The sequence below is a fragment of the Marmota flaviventris genome, chromosome 13 (assembly GCF_047511675.1).
Source record: "Marmota flaviventris isolate mMarFla1 chromosome 13, mMarFla1.hap1, whole genome shotgun sequence".
In the NCBI taxonomy this organism is placed as follows: domain Eukaryota; kingdom Metazoa; phylum Chordata; class Mammalia; order Rodentia; family Sciuridae; genus Marmota; species Marmota flaviventris.
Genome location: NC_092510.1, coordinates 67,702,561 through 67,720,176, shown reverse-complemented (window position 1 = coordinate 67,720,176; position 17,616 = coordinate 67,702,561). Strand labels below are relative to the sequence as shown.

The following is a 17,616-nucleotide window of genomic DNA, read 5'->3' as shown; positions in this document are numbered from 1 at the left end:
TACATTTTTTAAAAAATATGTTAGTATATTCACACTTGTGCAACAATTTTAGAACATTTTCTTCACCTTCCACACGCACACACAGTATTCTATTGTGTGAGTATACCATGTTTTGTTTATTTATCAGTAATGGACATTTGGGTTTCTACCTTTTAGCAATTATGGATAATGCTATTATGAACATATATGTACAAGTTTTTTGTTTAGACATGTTTCATTTCTCTTGGATATATATATACACCCAGGAATGAAATTACTGGGTCATACGAAAAATGTTTTGCCTTTTGAGGAACTGATGATCTGTTTTCCAAAGGTGCTGCAAATCCCACCAGCCAAGTATGAATATGAATTTCTCCACATCTTTGCCAATACTTACAGTTGTGTGTGTGGGCATGTGGGCTGGGTATTGAAGCTTGGGTATTGTGTGCTAAGCAAGTGCTCTACCCTGGGGCTACACCCTTAACCTTGGCCTTTTTTTTTTTTTTTTTTTTGGTTTTTTAGTTATACATGGACACAATATCTTTATTTTTGTTTACTTATTTTTTATGTGGTGCTGAGGATCGAACTCAGTGTCTCACACGTGCAAGGCAAGCACTTTGCCACTGAGCTACAACCCCAGTCCAACCTTGGCCTTTTGACTATATCCATCCTGGTGGATTTGAAGTGATATCTCCAGTATTTTTTAAAAATATTTTTTAGTTGTTGATGGACACAATAACTTTATTTTTGTTTATTTTTATTTTATTTTTATTTGAACCCAGGTCCCCATGTGTGCATGGCAAGTGCTCTACTACTGAGCTACAACCCCAGCCCTCCAGTATTTTCTTGATAGTCAATTTTTTTTTTTTTTTAACTAGGGATTGAACCCAGGGCCTCCTGCAATCTAGGCAAGTGCTCTAACATTGAATTACATCCCCAGCCCAAGGTTAATTATTTTAAGCAACTATCTTTCCATGTGTTATCTTTTAGAATATCTATTCAGATCTTTTGCTCGTTTTTAAACTGGATTATTTGCTTTTTTGTTAATTTATTGTAAGATTCAGTAAGAGACTTTGAGAGCAGGAATGATGAAACCTATCAGTTGGAGTCAACTAAAAAAAAGGGAAAAATGTAAAATTTATTCGTATTTTACATAGCTAATGCACAGTAATCACAATGAGTTGTAGAATTGGAGTTAGATAAGTTTTATTCCAGTAGCCAAGCTCTTAGTCATAACGAAGAATGGACAGTGGCTCTCTGAACTCTTCTAGCTTAGTCCCTTGCTTGCCCCATTCTCAATTACTAAGTCTTGACAAACTCTTGAAAGCCCTACCATCCTTGCCGAACTTTCACCCAGGCGCCGGCAGGTGGCGATGAGGCTCTCCGTGGGCCGCTCTGTCTGACGCGTGCACCTCTGTGCGGGCCACAGACGCTGCAGCTGTACTTCCGGGCGCTGATGCAGGTGAGCCAGGGTCTCCCGAAAACCTCAATGCCGTCAACCCAAAGTAAGGGAGCCCCCACTCCTGCCCCAGCTCGCTGTCATGGCTGCCCAATACCAGGGCCAGAGTGCCCAGGGGGAGGCCGGGTAGCGATCAGAGGAGGCAGAGCCGCGTGGACGTCTGGGTCCCGGCGAGGCCCAATGGGATTTAGACCAGTGCCTCTGCCCTGCTACGCAGAAGAGGTCTTGCTTTGGGTCCTCTTGGCTATCCAGATTGCCGGGAAGTGGAGTGTGACTTCTCCTCGTTCTCTCCGTCCCCGCCAGGCGGCGCCATCGCGTGAGCCCCGGTTCCCCTGGGTCAGGAGTGGACCGCCACTGGGAGTAAGTTCTCCTCGTGGACTCTGATATTTCAACATTAGGATTTCCTGGTTGTATGCAAATTCTTATGAGCTACCAGCAAAGATCCTGAGTAGATATAGGGTGGACTCTGGAAATAGTATTTTTAACAGTGGCTCCAGGTTGCTGCTCATAGCTTAGGGACCTCTCCTCAGAAATACTGGCATAACTCGTGGAGGGGAACATTGTAATGGGTTGTTTATGGGGCTGTTTGTGTCCAGGACTGCTTCTAAGAGTAAGGGGTTCTAGCTGGGCATTGTGTCGAGAGACCAGTATATCCCTACCTCACCCCACAATAATGAATTCCCTTTCCTGTCGCTAGCAGGATGCAGAAGATCTCCGTGTTGCTCTTCCTGGCCTGGGTCTGCTTCCTCTTCTATGCTGGCATTGCCCTCTTCACCAGTGGCTTCCTTCTCACCCGTTTGGAGCTCACTAACCATAGCAGCTGCCAGGAGCCCCCAGGTCCTGGGTTCCTGCCGTGGGGAAACCAAGGGAAGCCTGGGGCCTGCTGGATGGCTTCCCGGTTCTCCCGGGTTGTGTTGGTGCTGATAGATGCCCTGCGATTTGACTTTGCCCAGCCCCAGTACTCACAAGTGCCTGGGGAGCCTCCTGTCTCACTGCCCTTCCTGGGCAAACTACGCTCCTTGCAAAGGATCCTGGAGATTCAGCCCCACCATGCCCGACTCTACCGATCTCAGGTTGATCCTCCTACGACCACCATGCAGCGCCTCAAGGCCCTCACCACCGGCTCATTACCTACTTTTATTGATGCTGGCAATAACTTTGCCAGTCATGCCATAATGGAAGACAATCTTATTAAACAACTCACCAATGCAGGTCAGTATGGGCTCCTTTGGAAGCCAAGAATACTTGGGCAGATATCTTATTTAGAAGTTCTGGAGCCAGAATTTTGGGTGCCCAGCTGCCCACTTGGTTGTGGCCTAGGGGTCTAGGAAGGGGGAGAATGACATTGGGACCTTGTGTGTAGAAAGCTCAGTTTGGGGGACAAAGGACTTTGTCTTTGGTGAAAGTTTAAATCTATGTGGAATGTTGATTTTGATCTTGGGGAACTCTCAGTAAAGGGGCAAGGGAGAAATGAAGAGAAGATGAATCTTGACTCACAAGTGTGAAGAAGAGTATAGGCAGATCCAGTCCCTGTTCACTCACTGACTTGGAAAAAGCAGAATATACCCAGGAAAAACAGGTCAGCAAAGATACCCAGGTGCTGAAAATTAGCAAATCATTTTGGAGGAATGGGAGTGAGAAGTCTAGGTGAAGTATGGTCATCAGGGAAAATTTCCTGATGGGAATTTTGGGCCCTGAAAGATAAGGGTTGCTGGATAGAATAGCTGTGCCTTAAGATACATGGTTGGGATTTCTAATGGGTCTTAAAGGGTCTCCTCTTCTGTTTCTCCCCTGCCCTGACTCCTACTCAGCTTCTGACCACCCTCCCCTCCACGTGTCCCTGCAGGAAGGCGTGTAGTCTTCATGGGAGATGATACCTGGAAAGATCTTTTCCCTGGAGCTTTTTCAAAAGCTTTCTTCTTCTCTTCCTTCAATGTCAGAGACCTACACACAGTGGACAATGGCATCTTGGAACACCTGTATCCCACCAGTGAGCAATGGGCCAGAACACTTAGTCCCTAAGACTGGGAACTGGGGACAGCTGCTTTAGTCTACAGATTCTGAACCTCCCATGGGTAAAATGGCCTGGGTGTTTGTTCCCAGACATAGAGGAGTGTTAAAGCCTTGCTGGGGTTGAGGAGCGGGCCTTGGTACCCTGTGCTCAGTGTTCTCCCCTTCACAGTGGACAGTGGTGAATGGGACGTGCTGATTGCTCACTTCCTGGGTGTGGATCATTGTGGCCACAAGCATGGCCCTCACCACCCTGAAATGGCCAAGAAACTTAGCCAGATGGACCAGGTGATCCAGTGAGTGTGGGGTAATGACTGGGGGAGTGGGTTTGTGCCTGGGAATCTCAGAATGTACGGTTCCAGGAGAAAAAGTCCTTATTTGGAGCCTCTTTCCTGGCTGATCTCTATATTTTCCAGGTCTTTTTCTAAAGTTAGGGGTCTCATTCATCTTGAATAACTCAATGGGTGGATTTGGACAATAGATTGAAGAGGTGTCTCTTTGCCAAAGGTCTAGATCCTACTTATGAAAGTCATAGCTTGGGGTGAATGAGTCCTTGAGAAAGATCTTGATCCATCTCTATCCCCTGACACATTTCTTGGTTCACAGGGGACTTGTGGACCGTTTGGAGAATGACACATTGCTGGTGGTGGCTGGGGACCACGGGATGACCATGAATGGAGACCATGGAGGGGACAGTGAGCTGGAAGTCTCAGCTGCACTCTTTCTATACAGTCCCACAGCCCTGTTTCCCAGCACCCCACCAGAGGTGAGGCCTGGACTGTGCCTTTTCTGGTTTACCAGTATTCATTCCTTACCATAATCACAGTATTTTTATTTATTTATTTATTTTGGTACTGGGGATTGAACCCGGGGTGCTCAACCACTGAGCCATATTCCTCAGCCCTTTTTGTATTTTATTTAGAGACAGGGTCTCACTGAGTTGCTTAAGGCCTTGCTAAGTTGCTGAGGCTGGTGTTGAACTCGTGATCCTCCTGCCTCAGCCTCCTGAGCCATGGGGATTACAGGTATGCGCCACCATGCCCAGCATGATCACAGTATTCTTTTTATTTATTTTTTATTTAGTACTGGGGATTGAACTCCGCAGCACTCAACCAATGAACCACACCCCCAGCCCTATTTTGTATTTTATTTAGAGACAGGTTCTCATTGAGTTGCAGCACCTCGCTTCTTTTTTGTTGAGGCTGGCTGGCTTTTAACTCACTATCCTCCTGCCTCATGCTCCTGAGCTGCTGGGATTATAGGTGTGTGCCACCGTGCCCAGCCCTATGATTACAGTATTTTTATTTAACTAATTTTTTTTACATTTATTTTTTAGTTGTAGTTGGATACAATACCTTTATTTTGTTTGCTTATTTTTATGTGGTGCTGAGAATGAAACCCAGGGCCTCGCATATGTTAGGCGAGTTCGCTACCGCTGAGCCACAACCCCAGTTCTGATCACAGTACTCTTATAGGTCACTTTATTTTAGGCTCCCAAATCCATGATCCTGGGATCACTAACCCATGGTTCCACTTATTTCCTTCATCCCAAACACTCAGCTTTCTTTAAATATATATATATATATATATATATATATATATATATATATATATATATATGAGAGTTGTAGATGGACACATACCTTTATTTTGTTTATTTATTTTTATGTGGTGCTGAGGATCAAACCCAGTGCTTCACACGTGCAAGGCAAGCACTCTACTGCTGAGCCCCAGCCCAGCCCCTTACTTCAGCTTTCTGATGAACTCATTAACCCCTGTCCTTTTCCTCTAGGAGCCAGAAGTGATTCCTCAAGTCAGCCTTGTGCCCACACTGGCCCTGCTACTAGGCCTGCCCATACCATTTGGAAACATTGGGGAGGTGATAGCTGAGCTGTTCTCAGCGGGCAAGGACTCCCAGCCCCACCTCTCTGCTCTAGCCCAAGCCTCAGCTCTCCATCTCAATGCCCAGCAGGTGGGTAAGAGGGCTGGGCTTCTGAGTGATAAAATTAGGGTGGGCATAAGAGAAGCATAATGGCTACTACATTGTCCTTTGTTTAGTCTTCCCACCTTCATAGCCATGTCCCCTTCCCATTATTCCTTCCTTCTATGCTAAACAGAGTTTGGGTCCCTGATTCCAAGTGCCCCCTTTTGTAATACTTATCCTTGCCTCTGCCCCAAATTATATTTCTGACCTGTTCCCCTTGGTCTCTGAACTTTTCTGTTAGGTATCCCGATTTCTTCACACCTACTCAGCTGCTACTCAGGACCTCCAAGTTAAGGAGCTTCATCAGCTACAGAATCTCTTCTCCAAGGCCTCTGCTGACTACCAGTGGCTTCTTCAGAACTCCCAAGGGGCTGAGGCTGCATTGCAGACTGTGATTGCTGAGCTGCAGCAGTTCCTGCGGGGAGCTCGGGCTATATGCATTGCGTCTTGGGCCCGTTTCTCTCTGGTCCGCATGGCAGGGGGTGCTGCTCTCTTGGCTGCTGCCTGCTTTCTCTGTCTGCTCGCATCCCAGTGGGCAACATCCCCAAGCTTCCACTTTCGCCCTCTGCTGCTTATACCTGGGGCCTGGGGCCTGGGTGGAGCCATACTATATGCAGGACTCCTGGCAACTACTGGGCTGAAGCTGGATCCAGTGGTTCTAGGGACCATGGCTGCAACAAGCTCACTTCTCCCTTTTTTGTGGAAAGCTTGGGCTGGCTGGGGGTCTAAGAGGCCCATAGCAACTCTGCTTCCCATCCCTGGGCCTGTCCTTTTACTCCTGCTCATTCGCTTGGCTGCCTTCTTCTCTGATAGTTTTGTTGTAGCTGAGGCCAGGGCTACCCCCTTCCTTTTGGGCTCACTCATTTTGCTCCTGGTTGCCCAGCTTCACTGGGAGGGTCAGCTGCTGCCGCCTAAACTGCTCACAATACCCCGCCTTGGCTCTTCTTCCCCAACAGGCCCCCCACGGCACAGTGGTGCATATGCCCTGAAGCTTGGAGTTGGGTTGCTTTTATGTACAAGGCTAGCTGGGCTTTTTCATCGCTGCCCTGAAGAGACACCTGCTTGCCACTCCTCTCCCTGGCTGAGTCCTCTGGCATCCATGGTGGGAGGTCGAGCCAAAAATTTGTGGTACGGAGCTTGTGTTGGGGCACTGGTGACCCTATTAGTTGCTGTGCGACTATGGCTTGGCCGCTATGGTAATCTCAAGAGCCCTGAGCCCCCTGTGCTCTTTGTGCGCTGGGGGCTGCCTGTAATGGCACTGGGCACTGCTGCCTACTGGGCATTGGCATCGGGGGCCGATGAAGCACCCCCGCGTCTCCGAGCCCTGGTTGCTGGGGCATCAGTTGTGCTTCCTCGGGCAGTGGTGGCGCTGGCTGCTTCAGGACTCATGCTGCTTCTCTGGAGGCCTGTGACAGTGCTGGTAAAGGCTGGGGCAAGTGCCCCAAGGACCAGGATTGTCCTCACTCCCTTCTCGGGGCCCCCTACTTCTCAAGCTGACTTGGATTATGTGGTCCCTCAAATTTACCGACACATGCAGGAGGAGTTCCGGGGCCGGCTAGAGAGGACCAAATCTCAGGGTCCCTTGACTGTGGCTGCCTATCAGTTGGGGAGCATCTACTCAGCTGCTATGGTCACGGCCCTCACCTTTTTGGCCTTTCCACTTCTGCTATTGCATGCAGAGCGCATCAGCCTTGTGTTCCTGCTTCTGTTTCTGCAGAGCTTCCTTCTCCTGCATCTGCTTGCTGCTGGGATACCCATCACCACCCCTGGTAAATATATATCTCAGCCCTGATTCATCTAAGGATAGTAATGATATGAGTCCAGCCCCTCTTGTTTTCAAGGAGGTGTTGTTCCTTATGTTCCTCACCTTGACATAGGGTCTCATGCCCCACACAATTGGGAAAGTCTTACTAATGTCCTTTCTCTTACCTGCTGTAGCCAAGCTGATCCCTCCCATTGGCTTTAATGAGTTCCTGGAGGTGGGGGTAGGAGGAGTGATAGGTAAGGAGTCCTCCAGGACTCATGGAAATGCTGCATCCTTATGAACACATTTCCTTATTCTCCAGTGATAGAAGTGGCAAATTATGAATACAGTATGATAGTGAGCTGTGTATGTGTGAGACAAAGAAATAGATTGAGCATAGTGGGATTCAGATTAGGATGCCTGGAGTTTGTGCAACAGAGGGAATTAGAATAATGAGAGTGTCCAGGCATGGTGACTCACTCCTGTAATCCCAGTGACTCAAAATGCTGAAGCAGGAAGATTGCAAGTTTGAGGCAAGCCTTGGCAACTTAGTGAGATCCTATATCAAAATTAAAAAAAAAAAAAAAAAAAGACTGGGGATATAGCTCAGTGATGGAGTACCTCTGGGTTCAATCTCCAGTGCCAAAGAAAAGAATAATGAGAGTGTTGTCTTATAGAGAGGTTGGGGTGGTGGGCATATGTGTATGAAAATTACCACTGAATTAGCGGCTGTATATGATGGTGGGGTGGTAGGCTATGGATTAGGGGATGAGATGTAATCATAAAGACATATACTTTTTCCTCCAGGTCCTTTTACTGTGCCATGGCAGGCAGTGTCAGCATGGGCCCTCATGGCCACACAGACCTTCTACTCTACAGGCCACCAGCCTGTCTTTCCAGCCATCCATTGGCATGCAGCTTTTGTGGGATTCCCAGAAGGTCATGGCTCCTCTACTTGGCTTCCTGCTTTGCTAGTAGGAGCCAACACCTTTGCCTCCCACCTCCTCTTTTCAGGTACCTCCTTGCTTCCTCTCCCTTACTTTCATTGTTTTCTCTGGCTTTGTGGAAAAAAAGGAAAATCCTGAATTTATAAAGAAGATGTGGTTTCGTTAGATCCTTGGCATCCCTTGGCCTAGGCTAATTGGAGTCTGAGCCAATTAGGGTGGTTGAGGACTAGGGTGGACCAATCTCAGTGTCTTCCATTGATGTCAGCCCTGCCCTTTCCTTGAGGCAGTAGGTTGCCCACTACTTCTGTTGTGGCCTTTCCTATGTGAGAGTCAAGGGCCAAGGAAGAGGCGGCAACCCCCAGGGAGTGAAGCTGAGGCCAGAGTCAGGCCTGAGGAGGAGGTGGAGGAGCCACTGATGGAGATGAGGCTCCGGGATGCACCTCACCACTTCAATGCAGCACTTCTGCAGCTGGGCCTCAAGTACCTCTTTGTCCTTGGTGTCCAGGTACGTATAGAGAAATCAGGGAGCTAGTAATCTTTTCTCATGTGTGTGTTTCACATTCTTTCATACTTTAAAAAATCCTGGGAAAGCAGGGTACAGTGGTTCATGCATATAATCCCAGCTACTCAGGAGGGAGAGGCAGAAGGATCCCAACTTTGAGTCTAGCTTGGGCAACATAATGAGACTCTGTCTCAAAAACAAACAGAAAAACCTTGGGAATGTCTCAACTGAAGTATAGATAAATGAAGAGGTTGCCTAAGCCTGGTGACCTCAAATGACAATTTTGAGACTTAAACCTGTGTTTCTTTATCTAGTCCTGGATCATTTACTCTACAACCTAGATCTGCACCTTGCTAGTTGCATTTGGGAATTATGGACATACTGGAAAGACTTAAGTAATGGCCAGGATTCTTAAACTATGATCATGGAGCCTCCTCCTTCTCTCTGGATGCAGAAGATGTACTGACATCTTCCTCTACCCTGGGAGTCAAAATCTAATTGTTAGCATCAAAGATGGATGGTGACTTGCCCAAAGTCACTGAGTTAGTAGTTGGGCCAGGGCAAGAATTAGGTTTCTTAGCTCATGTCCCAGGGTTTTTGTTTTTTTTTCCCCCAGAAACACATGCTGCTTTCCTTTTTCTTTCATTTTTTCACAGTGGCCTATAGCAGTTTTCCCTTTGCTTTGCTTCTTCCTCCCTTTCCCAAGTAACTGGGACTCTCCTCTCTCTCCTTAGATTCTGGCTTGTACCTTGGCTGCCTCCATCCTCCGCAGGCATCTCATGGTCTGGAAGGTGTTTGCCCCCAAGTGAGTGGATTTACTTAAAAGGGAAGATGGTGGGTGGGAGAAATTTAGAGCAAATTAAGAACATCCAGGATGAACAAGGTTTTGCCTCTGTAGGGAAAAAGCACTAAACCTACTCTTTGATTCCTGAGGCACTCCACCTTTCTTTGTAGGTTCATTTTTGAGGCCATAGGCTTCATCGTGAGCAGCGTGGGACTTCTCCTGGGCATAGCATTGGTGATGCGAGTGGATGGTGCTGTGAGCTCCTGGTTCAGAAAACTAGTTCTGGCTCAGCAGAGGTAGCCTAGGCTATGGATGCTTACATCTGACTACAGAGAGAACTGGAGAATAATATAGCTTGGCCTGTACAGGTGCTAGCTAAACTACAAGAGAGGCTCAGCCACATCTCTTTCCACCATGCAGCCAGGCACTGGGACTTCATTATTTTAAAATTCAAAATCACAGTGGAGTCTGATCCCTAACTCCTGATTTGGTTGCATCTGATGGATAAGGGTGTTAGCTATGGTGGGTCTCCAAAGTGGAATAAAAAAAATGTAAATATGTTTGTCTGAGATGTGGGGGAGTCCCCACTGTCATACATGTGTTGAAGGGAGGGTCAGTCTCCTCTCTCAGGCAGATTGGATCAGTCATCTTAGACATGCTTGGCTATACCTGAGAACCTTTGGCAAGAGGTTGGAGTTGTCTGAATTTACTGCCCCCACTTTTTCCTAAATCAGTCCCATTATCCCACCTATGATTTTCCTTTGCTATTCAGTCAACACATTTTTTGAGTTCTTACACACTTTGGCTGATTGCAGAGAAGACTGAGAAGATAAACCCAGGTATCATAGAGTACACAGAAGCCCCAAATCATCTTCCCTGATGTGTCCTTTCACTCTAAGACACTTTGCTCTTCACTTCTGTGGAAGCCTCCCTAGTTTCCCAACCTGTGCTGTCTATTTATTTATTTATGATACTGGGGATTGAACCCAGGGGTGCTTTACCACTGTGCCACATCCCTAGCCTTTTTTATTTTTTATTTTGAGACACCCTCTCTGAGTTGCTATGATTGGCCTTGAATTTGCAATCCTCCTTGTTAACCTCCCCAGTTGCTAAGATTACATGCATGTGCCACTGTTCTTGGCTCTTTTAAAACAGATCCACTTGCCCATCTTTTTACTTTGGGGGGTGTTGGGAGATGATAATGCAAATTGAACCTAGGACCTGGCATGTGCTAGACAAGCACTCAACCATTGACTACATCTCTAACCCTTTTTTAATTTTTAGACAGTGTCTCACTATATTGCTGAGGCTGGCCTCAAACTTGTGATTCTCTTGCTTACTCCAGAGTACAGATCTTCTTGCCCATCTTGTAGAACATTCCACCTTGTCTCATTGATTATTCCTGGACTTGAAGCCAAATTGTATTTATTAATTTATTCATTTTTACAGCCTCAGAACCATAGGAATCCTAGTGCTTCTCTTGTATGTCTCCTGTGTCCTCTGTCCATTCCACCCTCATTCTCAGGTGTCACATTTGAAGTGCTGGCATGAGATCCTCTGGAGATATCCATCAAAAGAGTTTGGCCAGGCACAAATACCTGTAATTCCAGCACTCGAGAGGCTGAGGCAGGAGGATTATGAGTTCAAAGCCAGCCCCAGCAAAAGCAAGGCACTAAGCAACTCAGTGAGACCCTGTCTCTAAATAAAATACAAAATAGGGCTGGGAATGTGGCTTAGTGGCCAAGTGCCCCTGAGTTCAATCCCAAGTATTTGGGGGGGAAAAAAAAAGTTTGGAAGCCAGGTAGGTGTGGTGACATATGCCTTTAATCCTAGTGATTGAGGATGCTGGAAACGAGGATTGTAAGTTCAAGGTCAGCCTCAGCAATTTAGTGAGACCCTGTCTCAAAAAGGGCTGGGAATGTAGCTAAGTGGTTATACCCCCTGGGTTCACTCCTCAGTACCACAAACGTAAATATAAAATAAATAAAATGGATTATTTGTCTTTTAAAAAAAGTTGAAAAGAACCTCTGGAGAGAAGGGTTAGGACCAAGGTTGGAGGTTTGAACATGTCCAAGTCATGAGAAGTTGGGATTGCTGAAAGAAGAGACGATCTTGGGGCTGGGGTTGTGGCTCAGTGGTAGAGTGCTTGCCTTGCATATGCAAGGTGCTGAGTTTGATCCTCAGCACCACATAAAAGTAAATAAATAAAATAAAGCTATTGTTTAAAAGGAAAAGAAGAAATGATCTTTAAAAAATGGGAGAGCACTTACCTTTAGTTGGCATGAGGAAGAAAAGGTAAGGAGCATTGGTTATGAGGAAGAAATACACTGCTGTGGTAGGTAGCTAAGGGAAGAGTTCAAAGTATTAATGGCTAACAGACTAGGGTACAGAGGTCAAATGCAAAGATGAAAAAGTATGTATTCTGTGAGGCAATTAAAGGATAGATCCTTGGTTACACTGGTTATAAACAGGTTTAATAATGTAGGATGGAGAGGGGTAGGGGTTGTGGCTCAGTGGTAGAGCGCTAGTATGTGTGAGGCACTGGGTTCGATTCTCAGCACTGCATATAAATAAATAAAATAAAGGTCCATTGACAACTAAAAAATATAAAAAACAAATAATGCAAGATGGAGAAGTTATGGCCCCAGCTAGCCTATAAAAGAAATAAGGGGAAAAAGAAAAGAAAACCCTCCCCCAACCTGGTGGCAACTTCTGAGGTAGTTTGGTGGAACAATTCCTTTGTGAGAAAGGAAAACACCCTTTCCATCTCTAGTACCTAGGAAGTACCTTTAGTACTTTAGTTCTTTAGTACTCTAGTACCTAGGGCAGTACCTCTAGTACCTTTGTCTGTACCTTCATCTCCCCGCAAATTGTATTTTATTATTTATTTATTTTGCAGAGCCTTCCTTACCTACAGCCTAAGGATAATCTAATCTATCAACCAATGTCTAATCACTTTCTCCTGATAAATCTTTAAGATTCTTTTAGAGAAAGATGTGTTAGAAAATTGATTACCAAGCATGATGGCACATGCCTTTAATGCCAGCTACTTAGGAAGCTGAGGCTAGAGGAACCCACATTTGAGGACAACCTGGGAGACTGAGCAAGAACCTGTCTCAAAATAAAAAATAAAAAGGGATAGGGGTGTAGTTCAATGGTAGAGCACCCTTGGGTTCAATCTCCAGTACAGCAAAAAGAAAATGAGAAGAAGAAGAAAGAAATGAGATCATATAATCTGTGGCCTTTTGTGATTGACCTCTTCATCATGTTTCCAAGGTTTATATATCAGTATATATTGTTTTTTTCTCTTCTTTTTTGGTACCATGGATTGAATCTGAGGCGCATCCCTAGCCTTTTTTATTATTATTATTTTTAAAATATTCTTTTTTAGTTATAGATGAACACAATGCCTTTATATTATTTTTATGTGGTGCCGAGGATTGAACCCAGTGCCTCATACATGCTAGGCAGACACTCTACCACTGAGCTACAACCCTAATCCTTATTTTTTATTTTGAGACAGGGTCTCACAGAGTTGCTTAGGGCCTTACTAAGTTTCTAAGGCTGGCTTTGAACTTGGCCTCAGCTTCTCGATTCTTTTTCTTTTTAAGTTCAGATAAAATTTAACATTTTAACCTTTTGTTTGGCGGGGGGTTTCTGGGGATTGAACCCAGGTGCACCTTACCACTGAGTTACATCCCCTGCCATTTTTATTTTTTGAGTCAGGGTCTCACTAAGTTGCTTAAGTCCTTGCTGAATTGCTGAGGCTGGCCTGGAACTTCCGATCTTCTGCCTCAGCCTCCAGAGTTCCTGGGATTACAAGCGGTGTTACCAAGCCTACCATATTTTAGCCATTTTAAAAAATACATTCATAATGTGCAATCATCAGCACTATCAATTCTAGAATTTTCATTACCCTAAAAAAGAAACCCTGTACCCATTAAACAATCACTTTCCTTCTTCTCCCCAAATCCCTGGCCTCAGGAATCTGCTTTATGTTTCATATTTACCTATTATGGATATTTTGTATAAATGGGATCATTCAGTATGTGCCCTTTTCAGTCTGACTTCTTTGCTCCTCCTCCTGCTTCTTTCTCCTCTTTTTTTTTTGTTGTTTTGTTGTTGTACTGGAGATTGAACCTGAGGACACTTTACCATTACCCTTTTTAAATTTTTTTTTATTTTGAGACAGCTTCTCACTTAGTTGCTTAGGGCTGGCTAAGTTGCTGAGGCTGGTTTCGAATTGAACTTGTGACTCTTCTCCCTCAGCCTCCTGAGTTGCTGGGATTATAGGCCTGCACCACCACATTTGAGGTCTGTCTTTCATTTGGCTTAATATTTTCAAAGTTCATCCACATGGCATTATATATTGGTACTTCATTCCTTTTCATAGCCAAGTAATTCCATTGCATGGATAGACCACATTTTACTTCTTCATATGTTGATGAACATTTGGATTTTCACCTTTAGTTATTGTAAATAATGCTGCTATGAACATTCATGTATAAGGTTTTTGTTTTCTGTTTTATGTACCTGGGTCACTCAACCACTGAGCCACATCCCCATCCTTTTTAATTTTTATTTTGAGACAAAAGTCTCACTGAGTTACTTAGGGCTTCACTAAATTGCTGAGGCTGACTTTGAACTAGTGATCCTCCTGCCTTGGCCTCCTAAACTGATGGGATTACAGGCGTGTGCCTGTAAAGATGCCTGGCTCCCTTGTATTTTTTTTTTTGGTACTGGGGATTGAACTCAGGGGCACTCAACCACTGAGCCACATCCCCAGCCATATTTTATATTTTATTTAGATACAAGGTCTCACTGAGTTGCTTAGTGCCTTACTTTTGCTAGGCTGGCTTTGATCTCTTGATCCTCCTGCCTCAGCCTCTGAGATTAAAGGCGTGTGCTACCACCCCTGGCTTCATGTACGTTTTTGTTTGGGCATATGTTTCAATTTCTCTTGAGTATATATCTCATGGTATATTGTAGAAATACTGGGCCATTTGGTAATTCTGATCTTTTAAAGAACTGTCATTCTGTTTTCCAAAGTTGCTATACCATTTTATATTCCTTCCAGCAGTGTGTATGAGTTCTGATTTCTCCACAGTGATGTCAACACTTGTTATTATCTATTTTTGATCCAATCATTTTACTGTATGTGAAATAATATTGTGTTTTGGGTTTGCATTTCTTTGAAGGTCTGTGATGTTGAACATATTTCCTTGTACTCATTGGAGAATTATCCATTCAGATCCTTTGCCTATTTTTAAATTGGGTTATTTGTCTTTTTTTAATTATTGGATTGTAAGCATTCTCTATATATTTTAGATACCAGTTCTTTGCCAGATCTCTGTGATTTGCAAATATTTTCTCCATTCTATGGGTTGTTGTAAAAGTCAGGAAAAAACAAAATATTGACTTCCCCTTTTCTCTAACCACAACCAACACAGAAGACTTTTGTGACTTCACAAGGCATGGGTATTTCTTCCTTCCAACAAGCAAGCACTTCTGCAGTGGACACCAGATGAGAAGCCTCTACTTCAATTCAGTTCTGACACTATCAATAAGGAAATAAGATTAGTTCCCTCAGAATGAAGATTCAGTTCCCAATACTTCTTCCACTTCCCTCACCACTTCAAAAGTAAATTGCAAGCCCCAGGTTGTTTCACCTGTGCTTCTGATTGAAAAAATTGGGATTTTTCTCAGTATAGGTTGGGTTTCCACAACCCCCTCCTGGGTTGATTAATTTGCTTGAGAGGCTCACAAAACTCAAGGAAACATTTACTTATGTTTATCAATGGTGTCGACTTTTTGTCCTATTTTGTACCTGAGGAAAAAAAAAAAGGAAAGATTTATTTTGGGTCATGATTTCAGTTCATGGTCAACTTGCTTCATTCTTATGGGCCTGAGTATGTAGAGAGAGTGTGGTGGAGAAGCAATGCCCACCTCATGGGGGCCTGAAAGCAGAGAGTGGGGAGAGAGTAGAGTGGAGAAAGAGAGAGGGGTGAGGAGCAGGGACAAAAGATAGCCACCAAGGGCATGTCCCCAAAGTGTCCTACTTCTTTCAATTAGGTCCTCCTTCCTATAGTTTTCACTACCTACCATTAATCCATTCACTTGTGAATATCAGTAGATTAACCTATTTATTTATTTATTTATATTTAGTTGTAGATGGACACAATATCTTTATTTTTATTTATTTGTTTTTAAGTGGTGCTGGGGATTGAACCCAGGGCCTCACATGTGCGAGGCAAGCGGTCTACCACTGAGCTCCAGCTCCAGCCCCTTAACCAATTTTTAAAAAAATATTTTTTTAGTTGTAGGTGGACACAATACCTTTTTTTTTTTTTTTAAATATTTTTAGGTGTAGTTGGACACAATGCCTTTATTGTATTTATTTATATGTGGTGCTGAGAATTGGATCGACCTCACACATGATAGGCAAGCATTCTACCACTGAGCCACAACCCCAGCCCAGATTAATCTATTGATGAGTTTATGGCCCTTCTGATCCAATCACTTCCCAAAGTGTGCGTCTGCCACCCCCCCCCCCCCAACATTGCTGTACTAGGGACCAAATCTTCAACACATGAACCTTTAAAAGCTATTGTGGATCCAAACCATAACACCAGTTTATTATTAAGGATATAGAAGAAGATATACATATGGTGGGAAAGGGTGCAAAGCTCCAACCTCCTATCTAGATATACTACCTCCAGGAACCACCATGTGTTCAGATATAAGGAAGTTTTCCAGCCTGACCTTTTTGGTGTTTATTGCATAGGCCTTATTGCTAATAGACTGGATGGGGAAGCCCAGCAAGGTGCAGTATTTCTTCCTCCAGAGTATGGGAAGGGACCCCTCTGGAATAAGATGGGTCTTATGACCTATTTTCAGAAGAGGTAAGTCAGAGAATTTCTTGGTAAAAGGCAGAGAAAGATTGTTTTTTATGACTTGCCTTAGGGAGAGGAAAACCTGGAAACTGGAGGAAGACCCAACAGTTTTCTCTTCATTTTCTTTCTCTCTCTCTCTTTTTTTTTTTTTTTTTGGTGCTGAGTATTGAACCCAGAGCTTCACATATGCCAGGCAAGCACTCTATCACTAAGCTACATTTCCAGGCCTTTGTTGTCGATTGAGATGGGGTCTGACTGTATTCCCAGACTAGTTTTGATTCCTGGGCTAAAGTAAATCCTTCCACCTCAGCCTCTGGATCAACTGGGACTACAAGTGTGTGTGACTGCACCTGCCTTCATTTTCTTAATATCCTTTGAGGCACAACATTTTTAAATTTGAAAAAAATCCAAATCCTATTCTTTTTTTGCTTGAGATTTTGATGTCATATAAAAAATTATTACCATGTGCAACAATTTAGTTTTAGAATATTTCCATTATCTACCCAAATTCCCTAGCCTTCCCTGCTCCCTTTCTTTCTCGTACTGGGGATTGAACCCAGGGCCACACTACCTCTGAGCTCCATCCCCATCCCTTTTTATTTTATTTTTTGAGGCAGGGCCTCACTGGCCTTGAACTTGGGTTCTCCTGTCTCAGACTCCAGAAGAGCTGGGATTTGAGGCCTGCGCTGCTGCACTAAGAGGTTTTTATTTTAGTGAAGTCATTTTTTTTTGTTGTTGTTGTGGTTGGTCATGCTTTTGTACTTAAGAATGTACTTAAGGGGCTGGGGATGTGGCTCAAGTGGTAGCATGCTTGCCTGGCATACGTGCGGCCCGGGTTGGATCCTCATGCACCACATACAAACAAAGATGTTGTGTCCGCCGATACTTGAAAAATAAATATTAAAAAAAAAAAAAAAAAAAAAGAATGTACTTAAGTGTACTTAAGAATGTTCATGCTTGTAATGTACTTAAGAATACGTTTATGGTATTTAAGAATATATTTGCGGGGTTGGGGTTGTGGCTCAGCGGTAGAGTGCTCGTCTAGCCCTGGGTTCGATCCTCAGCACCACATAAAAATAAGTAAATAAAATGAAAGTATTGTGTCCAACTACAACTAAAAAATAAATATTTTTTTTTTTGAGAGAGAATTTTGATATTTTATTTTTTAGTTTTCGGCGGACACAACATCTTTGTTTGTATGTGGTGCTGAGGATCCAACAGGGCCGCACGCATGCCAGGCGAGCGCGCACCGCTTGAGCCATATCCCCAGCCCCTAAAAAATAAATATTAAAAAATATATATATTTGAGTTGTC

The 17,616-nt window shown here is 44.2% G+C and overlaps 1 protein-coding gene across 9 annotated transcripts; it reads left to right on the top strand.

The window, feature by feature from the left end:
* Window positions 1–1,364: 1,364 nt before the first annotated feature.
* Window positions 1,365–15,282, top strand: Pigo (phosphatidylinositol glycan anchor biosynthesis class O). 9 transcript variants are annotated; one of them, XM_027930996.2, is made up of 12 exons: window positions 1,365–1,441; window positions 1,742–1,798; window positions 2,139–2,650; window positions 3,285–3,428; window positions 3,621–3,744; window positions 4,055–4,214; window positions 5,241–5,420; window positions 5,674–7,201; window positions 7,984–8,190; window positions 8,411–8,628; window positions 9,360–9,430; window positions 9,580–15,282. In XM_027930996.2, exons 3-12 carry the CDS (start codon window positions 2,140–2,142, stop codon window positions 9,707–9,709), a joined length of 3,273 nt encoding a protein of 1,090 aa, XP_027786797.2. In that variant the 5' UTR covers window positions 1,365–1,441; window positions 1,742–1,798; window position 2,139; the 3' UTR covers window positions 9,710–15,282. The 9 variants fall into 9 exon arrangements, with proteins under 9 accessions (XP_027786797.2, XP_027786795.2, XP_071456824.1 ...); XM_027930994.2 differs by having other exon boundaries at window positions 2,136–2,650; XM_027930997.2 differs by having other exon boundaries at window positions 1,441–1,484.
* Window positions 15,283–17,616: the final 2,334 nt, after the last annotated feature.

Excerpts from the sequence above, each read along its gene's own strand:
- Pigo (XM_027930996.2), top strand. The coding sequence starts at position 2,140 with ATGCAGAAGATCTCCGTGTTGCTCTTCCTGGCCTGGGTCTGCTTCCTC. Across the intron at positions 4,215-5,240 it reads TTCCCAGCACCCCACCAGAG|GAGCCAGAAGTGATTCCTCA; the intron begins GTGAGGCCTGGA and ends CTTTTCCTCTAG. Across the intron at positions 9,431-9,579 it reads TGGAAGGTGTTTGCCCCCAA|GTTCATTTTTGAGGCCATAG; the intron begins GTGAGTGGATTT and ends CTTTCTTTGTAG.